Here is a 16504-nt window from a genome sequence, read left to right as displayed (position 1 = left end):
TTTATGTAAGAAGTTAACATGAGAAGTCTACCTATGGCCCCAGAGTTTTGTCTTGGGCCAACTGTGAATTCTTATCATAAACTCAAAATCTAATTGAAAGCCCACTCTGTTTCCATTTTAAGGCTGATTTCTCTGTTGTTCTAGGGCAGAATGATTTACTTTGCTCAGCAGCCTTTGTGCCCAGTCATTTGTAGTTACAGTTTCATGGGGTTTGGCTAACATAACTTGAGACCTAAAAAGAACCTCAGAGATCACGAAGTCCAGCCACATCATTTTATTTATTTTTAAATTTTTTTTTATATTTTAAATAAATTTATTTATTTTTGGCCACGTTGGGTCTTCGTTGCTGCATGTGGGCTTTCTCTAGTTGCAGAGAGTGGGAGCTACTCTTTGCTGCGGTGCGCGGGCTTCTCATTGAGGTGGCTTCTCTTGTTGTGGAGCACAGGCTCTAGGTGTGTGGGCTTCAGTAGCTGTGGCTCGCGGGTTCTAGAGCGCAGGCTCAGTAGTTGTGGAGCACGGACTTAATTGCTTTGCGGCATGTGGGATCTTCCCGGACCAGGGCTCGAACCTGTGTCCCCTGCATTGGTAGGCGGATTCTTAACCACTGTGCCACCAGGGAAGCCCCCAACCGTATCATTTTAAAAAGAAGGAAACAGATCCAGAGAAAACAACTTTTCCTGGGATTCTTTGCATAAGATCACTTGGTCCCCACCCCCTTTCTCACCATCTCCACCCAGCTCCACTCACCCTGGCTCTGGTGATTCAGATCTGGAATCTGACTTCCCAGTGCAAAAGGATTTTCTTTCAGTTGGCAGAGGAGCAGAGAGAGGAATTGTGGTGCCCTCTTCAGGAAGCTCAGGAAATAAGAACCTAAGGAAGAATAACGAATATCATTACACAATTACACCTCTAGAGTGGATAAAAAGAGTAAAAACACATTTCCATTATTTAATCTTTTAAGGACCAATAAAACCAAACTTTCTATCAACTAAATAAGTCAGTTTCCTTAGAGTCTTAACTGATGCTTCTTACAGGATAAAATTAAGAATGTAGCTAATGGGGCTTCCCTGGTGGCGCAGTGGTTGAGAGTCCGCCTGCCGATGCAGGGGACACGGGTTCGTGTGCGGGTCCGGGAAGATCCCACATGCCGCAGAGCAGCTAGGCCCATGAGCCATGGCCACTGAGCCTGCGCGTCTGGAGCCTGTGCTCCACAACGGGAGAGGCCACAACAGTGAGAGGCCCGCGTATCGCAAAAAAAAAAAAAAAAAAAAAAATGTAGCTAATGAATAACACCAGTAAAAAATCTATTTGTTCTGTTTTTTCTGTCTAGTTACTAAAGAATGAACAATTCTGATCTATATTATATATGTTTTTCTTACTGGCAAATCTCATCTGAGGTCAACGTGTATTGACTCTTCAAGCAGAGATCACTGCTTTCAGAATATAAACAATTAAATGTCCAACGTTAAGAAAAAATGAAAACTCAATTCATGCAAAAATTTAAAATTTTTTTTAAAAAGCCAAGCTGTTGAAAAACTTTTCCAAATGATTGAGCTGCTAAATTGTTGAGTATTTTTCCCTAGGCATTGAATTCTCCCTGGATTTTATTTCCCACCTCTAGTATGCAAATGGTGGATTTTAACCATAAACAAGTTTATTGTCCTCTTTATTTTTACAGACTTAAACCTTAACTCTTACAGGCAGTTTGCAATCTTCTGTATTTTTGTAGACTTATACCATGCCCCTGCCCCGATTTTATAGTGGAGAAAATTTAAAAGTTCAGGGAACTTATCTTCACTTCACCCATCTAAGCTAATGTCAGAGCTGAAACAATCCTAGCCCAGTGATCTTTTTAGTAGATAACACTGCCCCCTCCAAACTGAAACATTTCCAAATGCATTTATCAGTTTTGAGGCTAAATAATATAAGGAGGTTTTTCTGGGACAAGTTCATAAACTTTTGTATAACTATCTCAATACAGCGTTTACTTGTTGGCTTAAATCCAGTAAAATATCTTGAATTTCATAAGTTCCAAACTTGCTTGCTGCCTGAACCTCTCCTTCGAAAAGATGCTTGCTTGCTTTCTCACCTTCTTCAAAGTCTCCGCTCAGATATTACCTTATTAGTCATGTCTCCTTGACCTTCCGTTTAAAATAGCAGCATCTCACCTCCAGCTCCATTCTCTTCCCCTCCATCACATGAATCATTATCTCACTTACTACATATTCTGTTTACTCTGTCCCCAGTAGAACGGAAGCCCCATGAGAGTACAGATTTTCTCTCTCTCTCTTTCTTTTGGGGGGTTGGTTTACTGATAAATTCCTCCAAGGGCCAGAATGGTGGCTAACACGTAGATGCACTCAAACATTTGTTGAATGAGTGAACAAACAGGCTATTGTCGAGGAATAGGACATAAACACTCAGGGCTAAAGCTTCGTATTAGACTTTATCTTCTCTGTGGTTAGGTTTTAGAGACGTGATTTTTCCTAGAGATTAAATCCAAATAAGACTACTATATTTCATACCAAAATTGGTATTAAAAAATTTTATTTTAGCCTTCTATCATACCCAATGAGTAAGAAAGACATAAAGGGAGTAAGTTACAATGGCTAACGTCCATCTTTTTTATAGTTATAGCATAAACACAAAGTAAAAACATGTTTTCATTATTTAATCTATTGAAGGATCTGTGGCATAAAACCATTTTCTTGATGACTTCAGTGAAAAGATCTCTCACCTCACCAGCTGGAAAATTCGCTTCAGGTAGGACGTAATCTCCTTCACAGCCTCCTGCAGCAGCCGGCGGTTGGCTCCCACACCCACATATGTCATTCTATACACTGCAACCAGTGTCTCCACGAGCCTGCCCAGTGGGTGCAGAGGAGTGTCGCAGGCCTGAGCAGCAAGAGAACCGATGCAGCCAGTCAGTGTGCACTAACAGCAGAAACAACTGATCGACCAAAAAGAAACACTTTCATAAATGATGAGCAATTTTCAAACTGTCAAGAGTCTACTTTTGGACCAGGAAAATTTAAATACTTCAACTTTTCTAAAGGGTTGAGTCTACCCAAATTATATGCAGTAGGAGTTCTTATTCTGAAAGAATCCTTTTAACATTTTGGGAAGATCGCTTTGGATATACTGATAAAGAATATTAAAAGAAAGGTTCTAAGGGAATTCCCTGGAGGTCTAGTGGTTACGACTCCACTCTTCCACTGCAGGGGGCACAGGTTCGATCCCTGGTCAGGGAACTAGGATCCCAAATGCTACATGGCACGGCTGAAGGAAAAAAAAAAAAAGAAAAGAAAAGAAAGGTTCTGATATACCATAAACATCATGAAAAATATATGAAATGTTACTTTCCAGAAAACTGAATAATGACAGTTGATTATGCTCTGAAACAATCACTGTTCAGTTCCCTTGATTTCTTCTAATACTCCTTCCTGTACCCCCATGTCAATACATGTCATTCTTTAAACTGTGGGCTAATCTCACAGGGTTTGAGAAGGAAGCAAAGACAGCATAACCATGGGGTGAAGGCAGCATGCTTTATTTATACAATCTCTAGTTTGCTAACGTTACAAACAAAAAGCCATTATAAACTCTGACCCTAGATGTCCAGAACCCCCTTGAACACTTTACAAAATTTATAAAGTTCTATCATAATAGGTCAATCTTTAGGGAGAAATGTGCTTTTAGTAGTCAGAGAACTAACAAAAGACATACCTCGACAGCAAAAACAGGATATGAGTAACAATAAGCTGTGAGTACATTTGAATGATATATCATGTCAGTTGTATCATTAATTCACAAGGCTGGTATGGTTTTGACTGTTGTTTACCTTTATTAAATATTTCTTGATGTCATCATATTTCTCCACAGAGAAGGCACCAACATGCTGAGGAATGAATTCCAAACTCTCTAGTGTCTGAGTCTGTGAACGACTTAATATCTCTGGACTATAAAAAGAGAAAAGAAAGCCTATCATATATTTCAAGAAAGCAAGATAATTGTAAGTGCACGTGAAGCACAGTCACCAACTAAGGATGAAATGGAGCACCCAGCACAGTGTTCAGCCCAAATGTGTGCATAACTGGTAACTGACCTGCTGTTAGGTTTATGTAACAGTCATTCAAAGTAGCATTTAATGTTACTCCACACCAACCACAATAAATTAATGAAGATGTTGCACCAATAGAAACCATGGTGTTGGAAAATACTATTACGTTAGCTTGAAGAGAAAACTGGCGATAGACTTGTTAGTGATAATAAAAATGGCATAAAGGGGAGAGGGAGAGCTAAGGATTAAGGAAAATAAATCAAATGGCAAAGGCTGAAATGGAAATGAGCTCAAGAAGTAAGGAGATAATGTGGATGCCACAAGAGTGGTGCGGTAAGCACACAATGGGTAAAAGGGAAGCTCCGGATGAAGAGGCTAAGATAAAACACATACTAGTCATCAACTGAAATTTCTGGTAATGGCACTCTATTAGATTACAATCAATAAGAAATTAGAAACAGTGCACAATTATCATTATGATACTGATTTAGATAAACAAATAAGACCTTTGTGGCAGCAATGTGGTTTTATACAAAAGTTCTTTCATTCTTACTTCTTGGAAACACCCAACAAGAGTTAACCAAGGTTAACTGTAGGGCTCAAGTCTCAATGTCTATGCACATGGGCTCTATCAGAGAAGGGTGACCAACTGCATCCCACACAAGGGCAGGTCCACAGCTTTAGTCAATCCTGGGAGTTTCCATTTTTTCTACTGATAGAAAGAGTAGGAGGTAAAAATTATAAACTTCATGAATGAAACACTATAATCAATTCCCATTTATCCCAAACACAGGAAAAAACAAAACAAAACTTTCTTCCTATACTGTAGGGATTAGCAAGTTCTTTAGATATGAATGCTAGTCAATGCCTGCAGAAGTGACCGGCCAAGTTAAATAAGGAAACATGAAGAATGGCAGATGGAAAAAAACAAAAGCAGGAAAAAGGAAAAGGAGAAAAGGGAAGAAAATAAGAAAAAAGTAGAAAAAGAGAAATGAAAAGTACATCTGTAATTTTTCTTTCAGCACTTCAAAATTGTTGTGTGACTTCCTTTTGACCACCAAGGTTTCTGACAAGTATGCAGCCATTTGAATTGCTGTTTTCATATACGTAATGCAAAAGTTTTCTCTATCTGCTTTCAAGATTTTTTTCCTTCCAATTTGAATGTAACACGTCTGTACATGGATATTTGTTTTTTTCTAGGATGCAGTTTGTTCAGCTTCTTGAATGTGTAGGTTTATGTCTTTCACCAAACTTGGGACCCTTTCAACCACTATTTATTCAAATATTTTTTCAGCCCCACAATTTTTCTCCTTTCCTTCTGGTATTCCAAGGACACAAATATTAGACTCTCAGGTCCTTAGAGCTCTATTCACTTTTTTTTCATGTTCTGTTGTTCATTTTAAATAATTTCTACCAATCTATTTTCACATTTACTGACTCTTCTGCTGTAATCTCTAATCTGCTACTGACCCCACCCAGTGATTTTTAAAATTTTGGTTACTGTATTTTTCAAATCAAAAATTTTGATTCGGTTCATCTTTGTATCTTCTATTTCTTTGCTGATACTTTCAATTTTAATATTTGTTTCAAGGATGTTTGCAATTGCTCATTTGAGCATTTTTATAATAGCTGCTTTAAAGTTCTTGTCAGATAATTCCAAAATCTATGGTAGGGGGTTGTTGATGTCTATGGTTTGTCCTTCCCCAAATGAGTTGAGGTTTTCATGGTTCTTTCATTGCCACGTAATTTTGGTTTATTTCCTGGACATTTTGAGTATTATGTTACGAGATTTTGTGTCTTGTTTATATCCTAATGGAGAATGTTGCCATCCATAACATAGTAAACATAGTAGAACTGAAACTATTACCTTTACAAGGACCTGCTTATAAAGTTGGCCCTTGGCTGGTACCTGGGAACTAAGCTTTCTAAAAGTTCCCTATACTAATATGAAACATTTCCTAACTGATAAGGATATTTTGCTGTCCATAGACTGTACTAAAGTGATTTGTGGTGAACATCTGCTTCCTTCTGGGACTATGGAATTTTGGTAGTTGCTAAGCACAGGATGCCTATGTGACTAGTCCCCAGTAAAAGTCTGGGGCACTGCATCTCTGATGGGCTTCCCTGAGCAGAAACATTGTATATGTGTGGCTGCATTTTACTGCTCTGGCAGAGAGTGTGCTCTGTGTGACCCCTCAGAGAAAGGACAGAGCATGGGAAGCTTGCACATGGGTTCCTCCAGACTCTGCCTGTGTCTTCTTCCCTTACGATTGGGCTGTGGAACCTTACTGTGTTGCTGTAATAACTTAGCTGCGAGTACGACTATATGTTGAGTCTTATGAGTCTGTCTAGTGAATCACTGAATGTGTAGGTGATTTGGAAATCTCTGAAACAGCTGATACTTTTGTTTCAGCCATCTGTGGGCTGTGGTTCCAATGTCAGTTCACTTCTCAAGGGCTTTGCAGTCCTATCTGGGTCTTTCTGTGAGTACCACTGAGGTGTTAGTCTGGGACCTAGGTAGAAGTCAACTTAGTAGCTGAGTTCTCAAAGTGTTTGGCTGATTCGGATCAAATCCACGCATGCAGGTCTGGGGTGAATCCAGGAGTTCATGAACAACTTTACAGGGTTGTTTTCCAGAGCTCCTCTCTTTCCATGACCTTCCCAGCATTTTCTGATTCCCCTTGTAGGTCCTCCAGCCAGAAACTGCCCACTTCCATGAAGTGGTAGGAGGATAGAGAGAGAGGCCAAAGAGCAATGAAGTTTGGCCAGGACCAAATGATTCATCAAGGGAGAAGAAGGGTCCACTCCTGCAAGAGTGCTGGCTCCTGTACGCATCCAGTTTCATGGCTGCTCCAGCCACAGCTATCGCTGCCCCTGCCACAGGAGTGCCTGCAGGCTGAGGCATGAGAAAGTGGAGAAAGAGGAGAGAGAGAAAACCCAGTGTACCTCTTCCACTCTTTCTGAGCTTTAGGAAGTCTCTTTTCTGCATCTTGAGCCAGAAAGAGAGGGGTTTTTCTAGATCTCTGTCTGTCTGCACCACAGTGCTTGCTTCTAGTTTCAGGTTATACTGGGTTTAGGATGAGGAATATTGAAGTTAAGAAACCCAGTAAATTCACCACTGGTTGGGTGGTACTCTAAATTCAGCTGCTCTTCCCCAAAACACCTGCTGATATTTACTTTTCAGAGTTTCAAATAAATGTCCATGCATTCTGCCTAGGTTTTATAGTTAAGTTCAGTAGCAAATACAAGGAGGTGTGTTTTATCCATCCTTACCCAGAAGTACATAATTGACTTTTAAGTTATATTTAAAAACTAAATGTGGGAAGCCTTGACAACTTACTGGTTTTAAGTTTCGTCTTCCTACCAGGCTCTGCCCTATGCTGGGCAGGCATTCACGCACCTGTCTCTGTGTTGGCGCCGACTGGTAGTCAGGGCCACAGCAATATTGTCCCACGCTTTCCAAACTTCCCCTTGGCCTGGGTTCTCACAGCCAAGCTGATGCCAACATTCATCAAACACTGCTTTCCACTTCTCATCAGCCGGCACTGCCAGGTTTCCAAGCTTCCTGCTAATAAGGTCACGTCAGCCTCTCATTAATCACTTATTTTGTGCAAAAATCCTGAATAACAGAAACTTTCTAATATACAACTGCAAATACTTCTGTGACAAAAACTGCCTAAACTGATGGTGGTTCCATTGTTTAAAAACTGAATAAAAATTTAAATCGATGGTTTTTAGCTACTTAGGGTGTATTAGATACTAAAGTATATGAATTAAGTAGGAAGCACGTCAGAACTGACTCCTTTGCTTTCTACATTTCCATAGAATTGATGTTGCAAAATTGATCCTTGCTAAAATGAGGACTTCCTGTGCCTTGCACATCTCATACTGAGAACTGTGAAATGCATTACATACTGGGTTCTAAAAATACTAAGAATAAACATGGTACAGAAAGTATATCAAGCTCCCATGAAAACAAAGAATCTGAGTTGCTGTCAAAATACAAAAACGAAGCTAAAGCTAGAAACAATAAAGGGAAATAAACATATGCCAAAAACTTGGAGGAAAAACATCATACACTTCAAGACTTTGACTTTTCCCAATATATGCAGTGTATCAGTGTATATATAGGATTGACCTTTACTTTTCAAAATCAAGTTGTGCAGGGCTTCCATTTAAAAATCTCTCTTTCAATCAACTTGGATACCTGCACCATTAACAGTAAGATTATTCCTGCACACAGAACTTTCATCATTTTAAACATTTAAGCTCTACAGCTATAAACTAAGCCAAGAATACAGATTTAGCTATCTATAGCAGTTTCAGTTTACAATTCAAGGTTATACATTGTTTAAAGACAAAAAGAATTTAAAAACTTGTCCTGCATTTGAAATATTAACCAGCTTTGATAAAAGCAAGACAACTCAAAACATTCAATAATTAATCCATAATTAACACTAGTTACTCACAAAACTTTAGGTCTGTCTTTATCACTCTCATACAGACTAGGCTTAAAGTACGTTCCAGTGATTTTTATCCCAGATCCCCATTCTCCACTAAAATAACCTTCAATGTAGTCTCCATTTGGCATAGTCAATGTTCCCTAGGTAAAGTCAGAAAAAATGTGGAATTAGAGGAAATATTTTCAATCTTAAAAATCAAGAAAAAAAAGCACTAAATGGTTAACATTTTCATTTTTCAATAGTCCCTAATTCTTTTAAAAAAGTTGTATGTACATGCATGTGCAAAAAGAGTGTATGAAAACAATCCGTGGATTAAAGAAAAATCACAGGAAAAATTGGTAAAATAGTTTTACCTGAATGAAATGAATACACAACTTATCTAAATTGATGCGACGCTACTAAAGCAGTACTTAGAGGCAAATTTAAAGCTGTAAACATTTATATTATAAAATAAGGAAGATCTCAAATCAGTAATCTAAAACTCCACCTCATAAAGTTAGAAAAAGCAAACTAAACCCAAAGCAAGAAGGAGATAATAAAAATTAGAGCAAAAATCAATGAGATAGAAAACAGAGAAAAATGAATGAAGCCAAAAGTTGCTTCTTTGAAAAGATATACAAACTTGACAAACAATAAGACTGATCAAGAAAAAAAGACACTTATAGATCAAGAAAAAAAGAGAGAAGACATAAAATTACAAAATCAAGAAATGGGACATTACACCAACCTTACAAAAATTAAAAAGGTTAGAAGGGAATACCAAGAGAACAACTTTATGCCAATAAATTAGGTAACTTAGATGAAATAGAAAAATTCCTTAAGAGGAACAAATTACCAAAAGTGCCTCAAGAAGAAATGAAAAGTCTGAATAGACTAATTAGAAGTAAAGAAATTAAATTAGAAATTAAAAACCTTCTCACCAAGTAATGCTCAGGCCAAGATGATTTCACTGGTGAATTCTCTAAAACATTTGAAGAAGCAATAATAACACTGAGGCTTTCCAAATTCTTTCCGAAAATGGAGAAGGAGGGAACCCTTCCCAACTCATTCTATGAGGCCAGTATTACCTCAGTACCAAAGACAAACATCATGAAAAAAGAAAACTATAAACATAAATATAATAAATACCTCATAAATATAAAAATCTTCACCAAAATATTAGCATTAATTCTAGCAATATATAAAAAAAGGATTATATGCCATGACCAAGTATGATTTATCCCAGGAAAACAAGGTTGCTTTAACATCAGAAAAGCAGCCAATATAATATGCTGTATTAATAGCATAAAGAACAAAAACCACATAATCATCTCAATAGACACAGAAAAAGCCCTTTGACATAATCTAAAACCTGTTCATAATAAAAACTCTCAACAAACTAGGAATAGAATGGAACTATCTCTATCTGATGAATCTATGAAAAATCTTCAGCTACATTATACTTGAAGGTGGAAGATTTAATGCTTTTCCCCTAAAACAGGGAAAAAGGCAAGGATGTCCACTCTTACCACTTCTATTCAACATCTACTGGAGAGTGTAGCCAGTGCAGTCAGACAAGAAAAAAGAATCCTTCCAGATGGCAAAAGAAGAAGTAAAACTGTCTTTATTTGCAGACAGCATGATCCTGTATGCAAGAAATCCTAAGAAATCCATTTTAAAAAATCCTACTAGAACTAATACATAAATTCAGCAAGGTTTCAGGATATAAGAACAAAACACAAAAATCAATTGTATTTTTATATAATAGCAATGAACAATCCAAAAATAAAATTAAGCAAACAATTCTCTCTATAATAGCATCAAAAAGGATACTTAGGAATAAATTTAACCAAAGATATGCAAGAGATGCACATTGAAAACTACAAAACATTGCTGATAGAAATTAAAGAAGATCTAAATAAATGGAGAGACAATCCACATTCATGGATTGGAAGATTCAATATTATTAAGATGGTAATTCTTCGCAAATTGATCTGTAGAGTAAAAATAATCCCTATAAAAATCACAGCAGGCTTTCTGCAGATTTTAACAAGCCAGTCCTAAAATTTATATGGAAAAGCAAAGGATCCAGAATAGCCACAATTATTATTAAAAAGAACAAAGTTGGAAAACTTACACTTCCTGATTCACAACTTACTAGAAACCTATAGTAGTCAAGACAGCATGGTACTGGCATAAGGAGAGACATGTAGATCACTGGAACATAATTCAGAGTCCAAAAATAAACACATTTTATAGTGAATTAACTTCAACAAAGGTGTCAAGAAAATACAATGGGAAAACTTGCTGACGCAATTGGATACCCACATGCAAAAAGATCAATTTAGCCTTTAATTCACATCATACACAAATTACCTCAAAGCTAAAACTATAAAACTTTTCAAAGAAAACACAGAAGAAAATCTTAGTAACCTTGAGTTAGGCAAAGATTTCTTAGATATGAAATCAAAAGCATAATTCATCATAAAGTTTTTTTGATAAACTGGACTTCATTAAAATTAAAAACTTTAGTACTTCAAAAGGCACTATTAAGAAAACAAAAAGACAATTCCAAAAAAAAAAAAGAAAACAAAAAGACAAGACACAGACTACAAGAAAATATTTGTGAACCCTGTATCTGATAAAGTACTTATATCCAGCCTATATAAAGAAATCCTTAAAATTCAATAAGACTATAAACAAGCAAATTCTTAAAATACCTGAATATATATTTCACCAAAGAAGACAGATGAATGGCTAGTAAGTACATGAAGATATGCTCTATAATGAGTCTATTAGTCATTTAGGGAAAGTCAAATAAAACCATATCACTTTACACCCACTAGAATGACAAAGAGGAAAAAAAGAAAATAAAAAATACTGCCAAAGATGTGAATAAATTAGAATCCTCATACACTGACGATGGGAATGTAAAGTGATGCAGCCACTTTGGAAAACAGTTTGACAGTTTCTTAATATGTTAAACATCAATTTTCCGTACAACCCAGCAATTGCACTCCTAGGTATCCACCCAAGAGAAATGAAAACACATGTTCACACAAGAAGTTTTAAATGTAAATGGAAGAGAAACAGACTCACACATACAGAAAACAAACTTGTGGTTACCAAAGGGGAGTGGATGGTATAAGGACAAATTAGGGGTATGGGATTAACAGATACAAACAACTATATATGAAATAGATAAGCAATAAGGATATACTGGATAGCACAAGAAATTATACCCATTACCTTGTAATAACCTATAATGTAGTATAATCTGCAAAAATACTGAGTCATTATGCTATACACCTGAAACTAACACAATATTGTAAATCAACCATATTTCAACTAAAAAAAGAAGAAGAAAAGAAGAAGTTGCAGTCAACTTCAGTATACATAGTAGCCCAAAGTTGGAAACAGTCTAAAGTTGGAAATAATCCAATGCCCATCAACTGGTGAAGGGATAAACAAAATGTGGTTTTTATTCAGTAATAAAAAGGAATAAAGTACTGCGCATGCCACAATATAGAAAAACCTCAAAAACATACTAAATGTGAGAAGCCACAGGGGAGAGAATACTTGTTGTATGATTCCAATTATATGAAAGGACCTGAAAGGGCAAATCTATAGTTATAAAGTCCATCAGAGGTTGTCTGGGACTGGAAGAGGAACCAGGGAGTGACTGCAAATGGGCAGGAGATGGTGAAGGAAATCTTTTTGGGTGATAGAAATGATCTCAAACTGGATGGTGGTAATGGTTGCACAACTCTGCGTATTTACTAAAGATCATTGAAATGTGTGCTTAAAACAGGTGAATTTTATTATAGGTTAGCTTTTTTAAAGGTCAGGAAAAAATTAGTAAAAGATTATCAGAGAAAGAAAGAAGTTTCCAACCTTTCCACTCAGGGTCCAATCATCTGAAAATTCTCCCTCATAGATAGTATCATCTTCAGAAAGTAAAACTCCATTTCCCTATGTGAAGAAACAAAACAAAAATCACAACACATAAAACACACAGTAACTTAGGATACCCACAGTCACATCCCTCAGAGCCTTACATAATCTTAAGACAAGAAAAATAGTACTAGGAAAGGTAGAACAGATGAGTTAAAAAGTTAAGGACATAGGAGTTTCAAAAAGTCAACAGTAACTATATGTAAAATATTCCACTCACCATCATTTTATTAAGGTGGAAGTTGCCTTCATAGTATAATCCAAACTGGGTAACTACCACACCATTCCCTTGACATACATCATCTTGCCACATTCCCATGTACTTCTCCCCTCTGCAAAGAAATAGGAGAAAAAAAAAAGAAATGAAATAAAAAATCAGTGATGATAAAGATGAGGTGGGGAAAAAACAATTATCACATGGGAGGTACCAAGCATCACCCCTAGGTTGGTATCTGTTCCATTTCTCTAGTCAAAGTGGTCAACTCTGTCTCCTCAAACATGGGACAATGTGATTGTAAAATATATCCTACTCAGAGCAATGTTCTCTCAGGAATTTAACATTATTGTCTACCAGACATAGATCTGTATATACTTCCAGTACTTCCTTGATAACTTTAAAATATTTAATTAATGCCAAGAATTCAACTCTAAATAATGTCACCAAAATGAGTCACTCAAAAGGTAGGCTCAAACCTATGCACAACATTTTCTCACCCAAAAGTTTACTAACTTAAAAGAAATGGGATTTATCATAAAAGAAGGTTCATTCTTCACCTACCCAAATGTCGAGAAACCTTACTAATCTCCACTAAAAAAATTAAAATTAGTACAAACTGCCTATTAAATAATCATGGATTTTAGTGATAACAGCAAAATTTTTTAAATCACACATTATGACAATAATATGAGAGGAAGAGTATATATTTAGCCCAAAAGCAAATCAGGCCAAACCAAATACAGAGGCAAAAGAACTATATTTCTCCCCAAGGTTTAGTTAATTGAATTTAACCAAGCTTGATTCCTAGGTTGCTGGCATGGTTACAAGTGTCTAACCTGATAGGAAGACCTAGGCAGAAAGGTGTTTAGATACTATTCTATGACCCCAAAAGGGAATTTCCACTGACCCTCCTAACCTTTTACTCCTGTTACCTACTGACTGCATTAAAGGTTTCTCTCTGTATAACAGTCAAAGATTCGGTAGCTTCTTTGAGACACTAAAAGCTATTTATGTGTGAAGCTTTAAGGAAAATGGTACCAATGTTAATTTTGAATGATCTTGATCTTGTAAGGAAGTAACCTGTTGTTTTGTTCACAAACAAATGCATAAAATGACACCTGACAACTCTGTCTTATTAAAAATGTTCGAAGTATTGTCAAATTAAGGTGCTCAGCCTTCATAAAATCATGTTTTTGGAGAAGCAGAGGAACCTTATCCTCTCATGCTAAATTGTGAGATTAGAAGCAGGATACTGTACCTAGTGATATCATCAAAGACACCGTATCCAGCTTTCTTATCCATTACCCACTGGCCAATGAACATACTGGGAGAAGATGAAGTCAACTTTCCACTTCGCAGGAGACCATGACCATGACGCATGTTATCTTGAAAACAGCCTTCAAAAACTTCACCAGAGGCGTAACTGTGGTTAGAAAGAATGAATAAAGATCACAAGCACATTGAGTTCTGATGCTCATTTTTACAAAGTTTAGGAAATTCAAAATTATACTCATGTCTCACTGGTAGCTGTAATTATTTGTTTATACGACTTTTTCACCAATCAAAAAATCTCATTTTTTTTTCTCATGGCTTTTCTTTTTTAAAACATATTTATTGGAGTATAATTGCTTTACAATGGTATGTTAGTTTCTGCTTTGCAACAAAGTGAATCAGCTATACATATACATCTATCCCCATATCTCCTCCCTCTTGCGTCTCCCTCCCACCCTCCCTATCCCACCCGTCTAGGTGGTCACAAAGCACTGAGCTGATCTCCCTGTGCTATGCAGCTGCTTCCCACTAGCTATCTATTTTACATTTGGTAGTGTATATATATCCATGCCACCCTCTCACTTCGTCCCAGCTTACCCTTCCCCCTCCCCGTGTCCTCAAGTCCATCCTCTATGTCTGTGTCTTTACTCTTGTCCTGCCCCTAGGTTTTTCAGAACCTTTTTTTTAGGTTCCATATGTATGTGTTAGAATTTGGTATTTGTTTTTCTCTTTCCGACATAGTTCACTCTGTATGACAGACTCTAGGTCCATCTACCTCACTACAAATAACTCAATTTCGTTTCTTTTATGGCTGAGTAATATTCCACTGTATATATGTGCCACATCTTCTTTACCCATTCACGTGTTGATGGATGATTAGGTTGCTTCCATGTCCTGGCTATTGTAAATAGAGCTGCAATGAACATTTTGGCACATGACTCTTTTTGAATTATGGTTTTCTCAGGGTATATGCCCAGTAGTGGGATTGCTGGGTCAAAGGGTAGTTCTATTTTTAGTTTTTTGAGGAACCTCCATACTGTTCTCTACAGTGGCTGTTATCAGTTTACATTTCCACCAACAGTGCAAGAGGGTTCCCTTTTCTCCACACACTCTCCAGCATTTATTGTTTGTAGATTTTTTGATGTTGGCCATTCTGACCGGTGTGAGGTGATAACTCATTGTAGTTTTGATTTGCATTTCTCTAATGATTAGTGATCTTGAGCATCCTTTCATGTGTTTGTTGGCAATCTGTATATCTTCTTTGGAGGAATATCTGTTTAGGTCTTCTGCCCATTTTTGGATTGGGTTGTATGTTTTTTTGATATTGAGCTGCATGAGCTGCTTGTAGATTTTGTAGATTAATCCTTTGTCAGTTGCTTCATTTGCAAATATTTTCTCCCATTCTGAGGGTTGTCTTTTCGTCTTATTTATAGTTTCCTTTGCTGTGCAAAAGCTTTTAAGTATCATTAGGTCCCATTTGTTTATTTTTGTTTTTATTTCTATTTCTCTAGGAGGTGGGTCAAAAAGGATCTTGCTGTGATTTATGTCATAGAGTGTTCTGCCTATGTTTTCCTCTAAGAGTTTGATAGTGTCTGGCCTTACATTTAGGTCTTTAATCCATTTTGAGTTTATGTTTGTGTATGGTGTTAGGGAGTGTGCTAATTTCATTCTTTTACATGTAGCTGTCCAGTTTTCCCAGCACCACTTATTGAAGAGGCTGTCTTTTCTCCATTGTATGTTCTTGCCTCCTTTATCATAGATTAGGTGACCATATGTGCGTGGGTTTATCTCTGGGCTTTCTTTCCTGTACCATTGATTTATATTTCTGTTTTTGTGCCAGTACCATACTGTCTTGACTACTGCAGCTTTGTAGTATAGTCTGAAGTCCAGGAGCCTGATTCCTCCAGCTCCGCTTTCCTTTCTCAAGATTATTTTGGCTTGAGATAAAAATCTCATTTCTGAATGACTGAGTCTAAGAAGTTGAAGATGTTGTGGGCGGTATTTTGTGTTAACATGGGGAAAAATGTGTATTTAGTCCCTTACGGGAAAATGAAATACTGAGTCATCTCTGAAAGAATGACAGGCTTTGTCCATATCAGAGTCATGCAGTAAATATAAGATAAATTTACAAGCAAGATATTTAGGAGATTCTATGAGAAAGTTATGGTTTACAAGGTTTACACAGTTTTGTGAAGAACTAAATAATAACCTAATATTTTCATCTTATGATAGATGAGAGGTTGACCTTTTAAAGAAGACTCTATATAGCTTCAGTCATAAGAAGAATAAATAAAACTTACTGCTTGGAAACTTTGGCTACACAAACATTTAGGTTTAAATGATTCTTTGAAAAAGCAACACCAACCAGTCCAGCAACATTTCTAATGCTATTACCTATAGACTCCTTGACCACACATTTTTCCTTCTTTCCAGTGGCCCACATAATGGTCTTCTTTGTTCAGTGCTTTGTTTGGGATTCTGTATTCTCCATACCTGCCAAGGGGAATAAAAACATCTTAAAATGCATTATGCCATATTCACCTTTTATGTGTATACACT

At 36.8% G+C, this 16504-nt stretch overlaps 1 protein-coding gene across 5 annotated transcripts in view; it reads right to left on the bottom strand.

Moving 5' to 3' along the window:
- The window catches only part of ALS2 (alsin Rho guanine nucleotide exchange factor ALS2), an 87375-nt gene that overhangs the window by 5708 nt on the left and 65163 nt on the right, over positions 1 to 16504 (bottom strand). For 3 of the 5 annotated variants that reach the window (XM_032637747.1, XM_032637745.1, XM_032637744.1), the window contains exons 20-28: positions 16340 to 16438; positions 13932 to 14096; positions 12677 to 12788; positions 12397 to 12474; positions 8530 to 8663; positions 7461 to 7628; positions 3842 to 3959; positions 2738 to 2895; positions 748 to 870 (exon numbers count right to left, since the gene is read on the bottom strand). In XM_032637747.1, the coding sequence (XP_032493638.1) occupies positions 748 to 870; positions 2738 to 2895; positions 3842 to 3959; positions 7461 to 7628; positions 8530 to 8663; positions 12397 to 12474; positions 12677 to 12788; positions 13932 to 14096; positions 16340 to 16438 (1155 nt within the window). The remainder of the gene's footprint in view (positions 1 to 747; positions 871 to 2737; positions 2896 to 3841; positions 3960 to 7460; positions 7629 to 8529; positions 8664 to 12396; positions 12475 to 12676; positions 12789 to 13931; positions 14097 to 16339; positions 16439 to 16504) is intronic. The other 2 variants (XM_032637748.1, XM_032637746.1) reach the window with 1 other exon arrangement.

The sequence above is a fragment of the Phocoena sinus genome, chromosome 7 (genome assembly GCF_008692025.1).
Source record: "Phocoena sinus isolate mPhoSin1 chromosome 7, mPhoSin1.pri, whole genome shotgun sequence".
Classification (NCBI taxonomy): domain Eukaryota; kingdom Metazoa; phylum Chordata; class Mammalia; order Artiodactyla; family Phocoenidae; genus Phocoena; species Phocoena sinus.
Note: the sequence above shows the minus strand (reverse complement) of the source record. Positions and strands in the feature narration are given on the sequence as shown.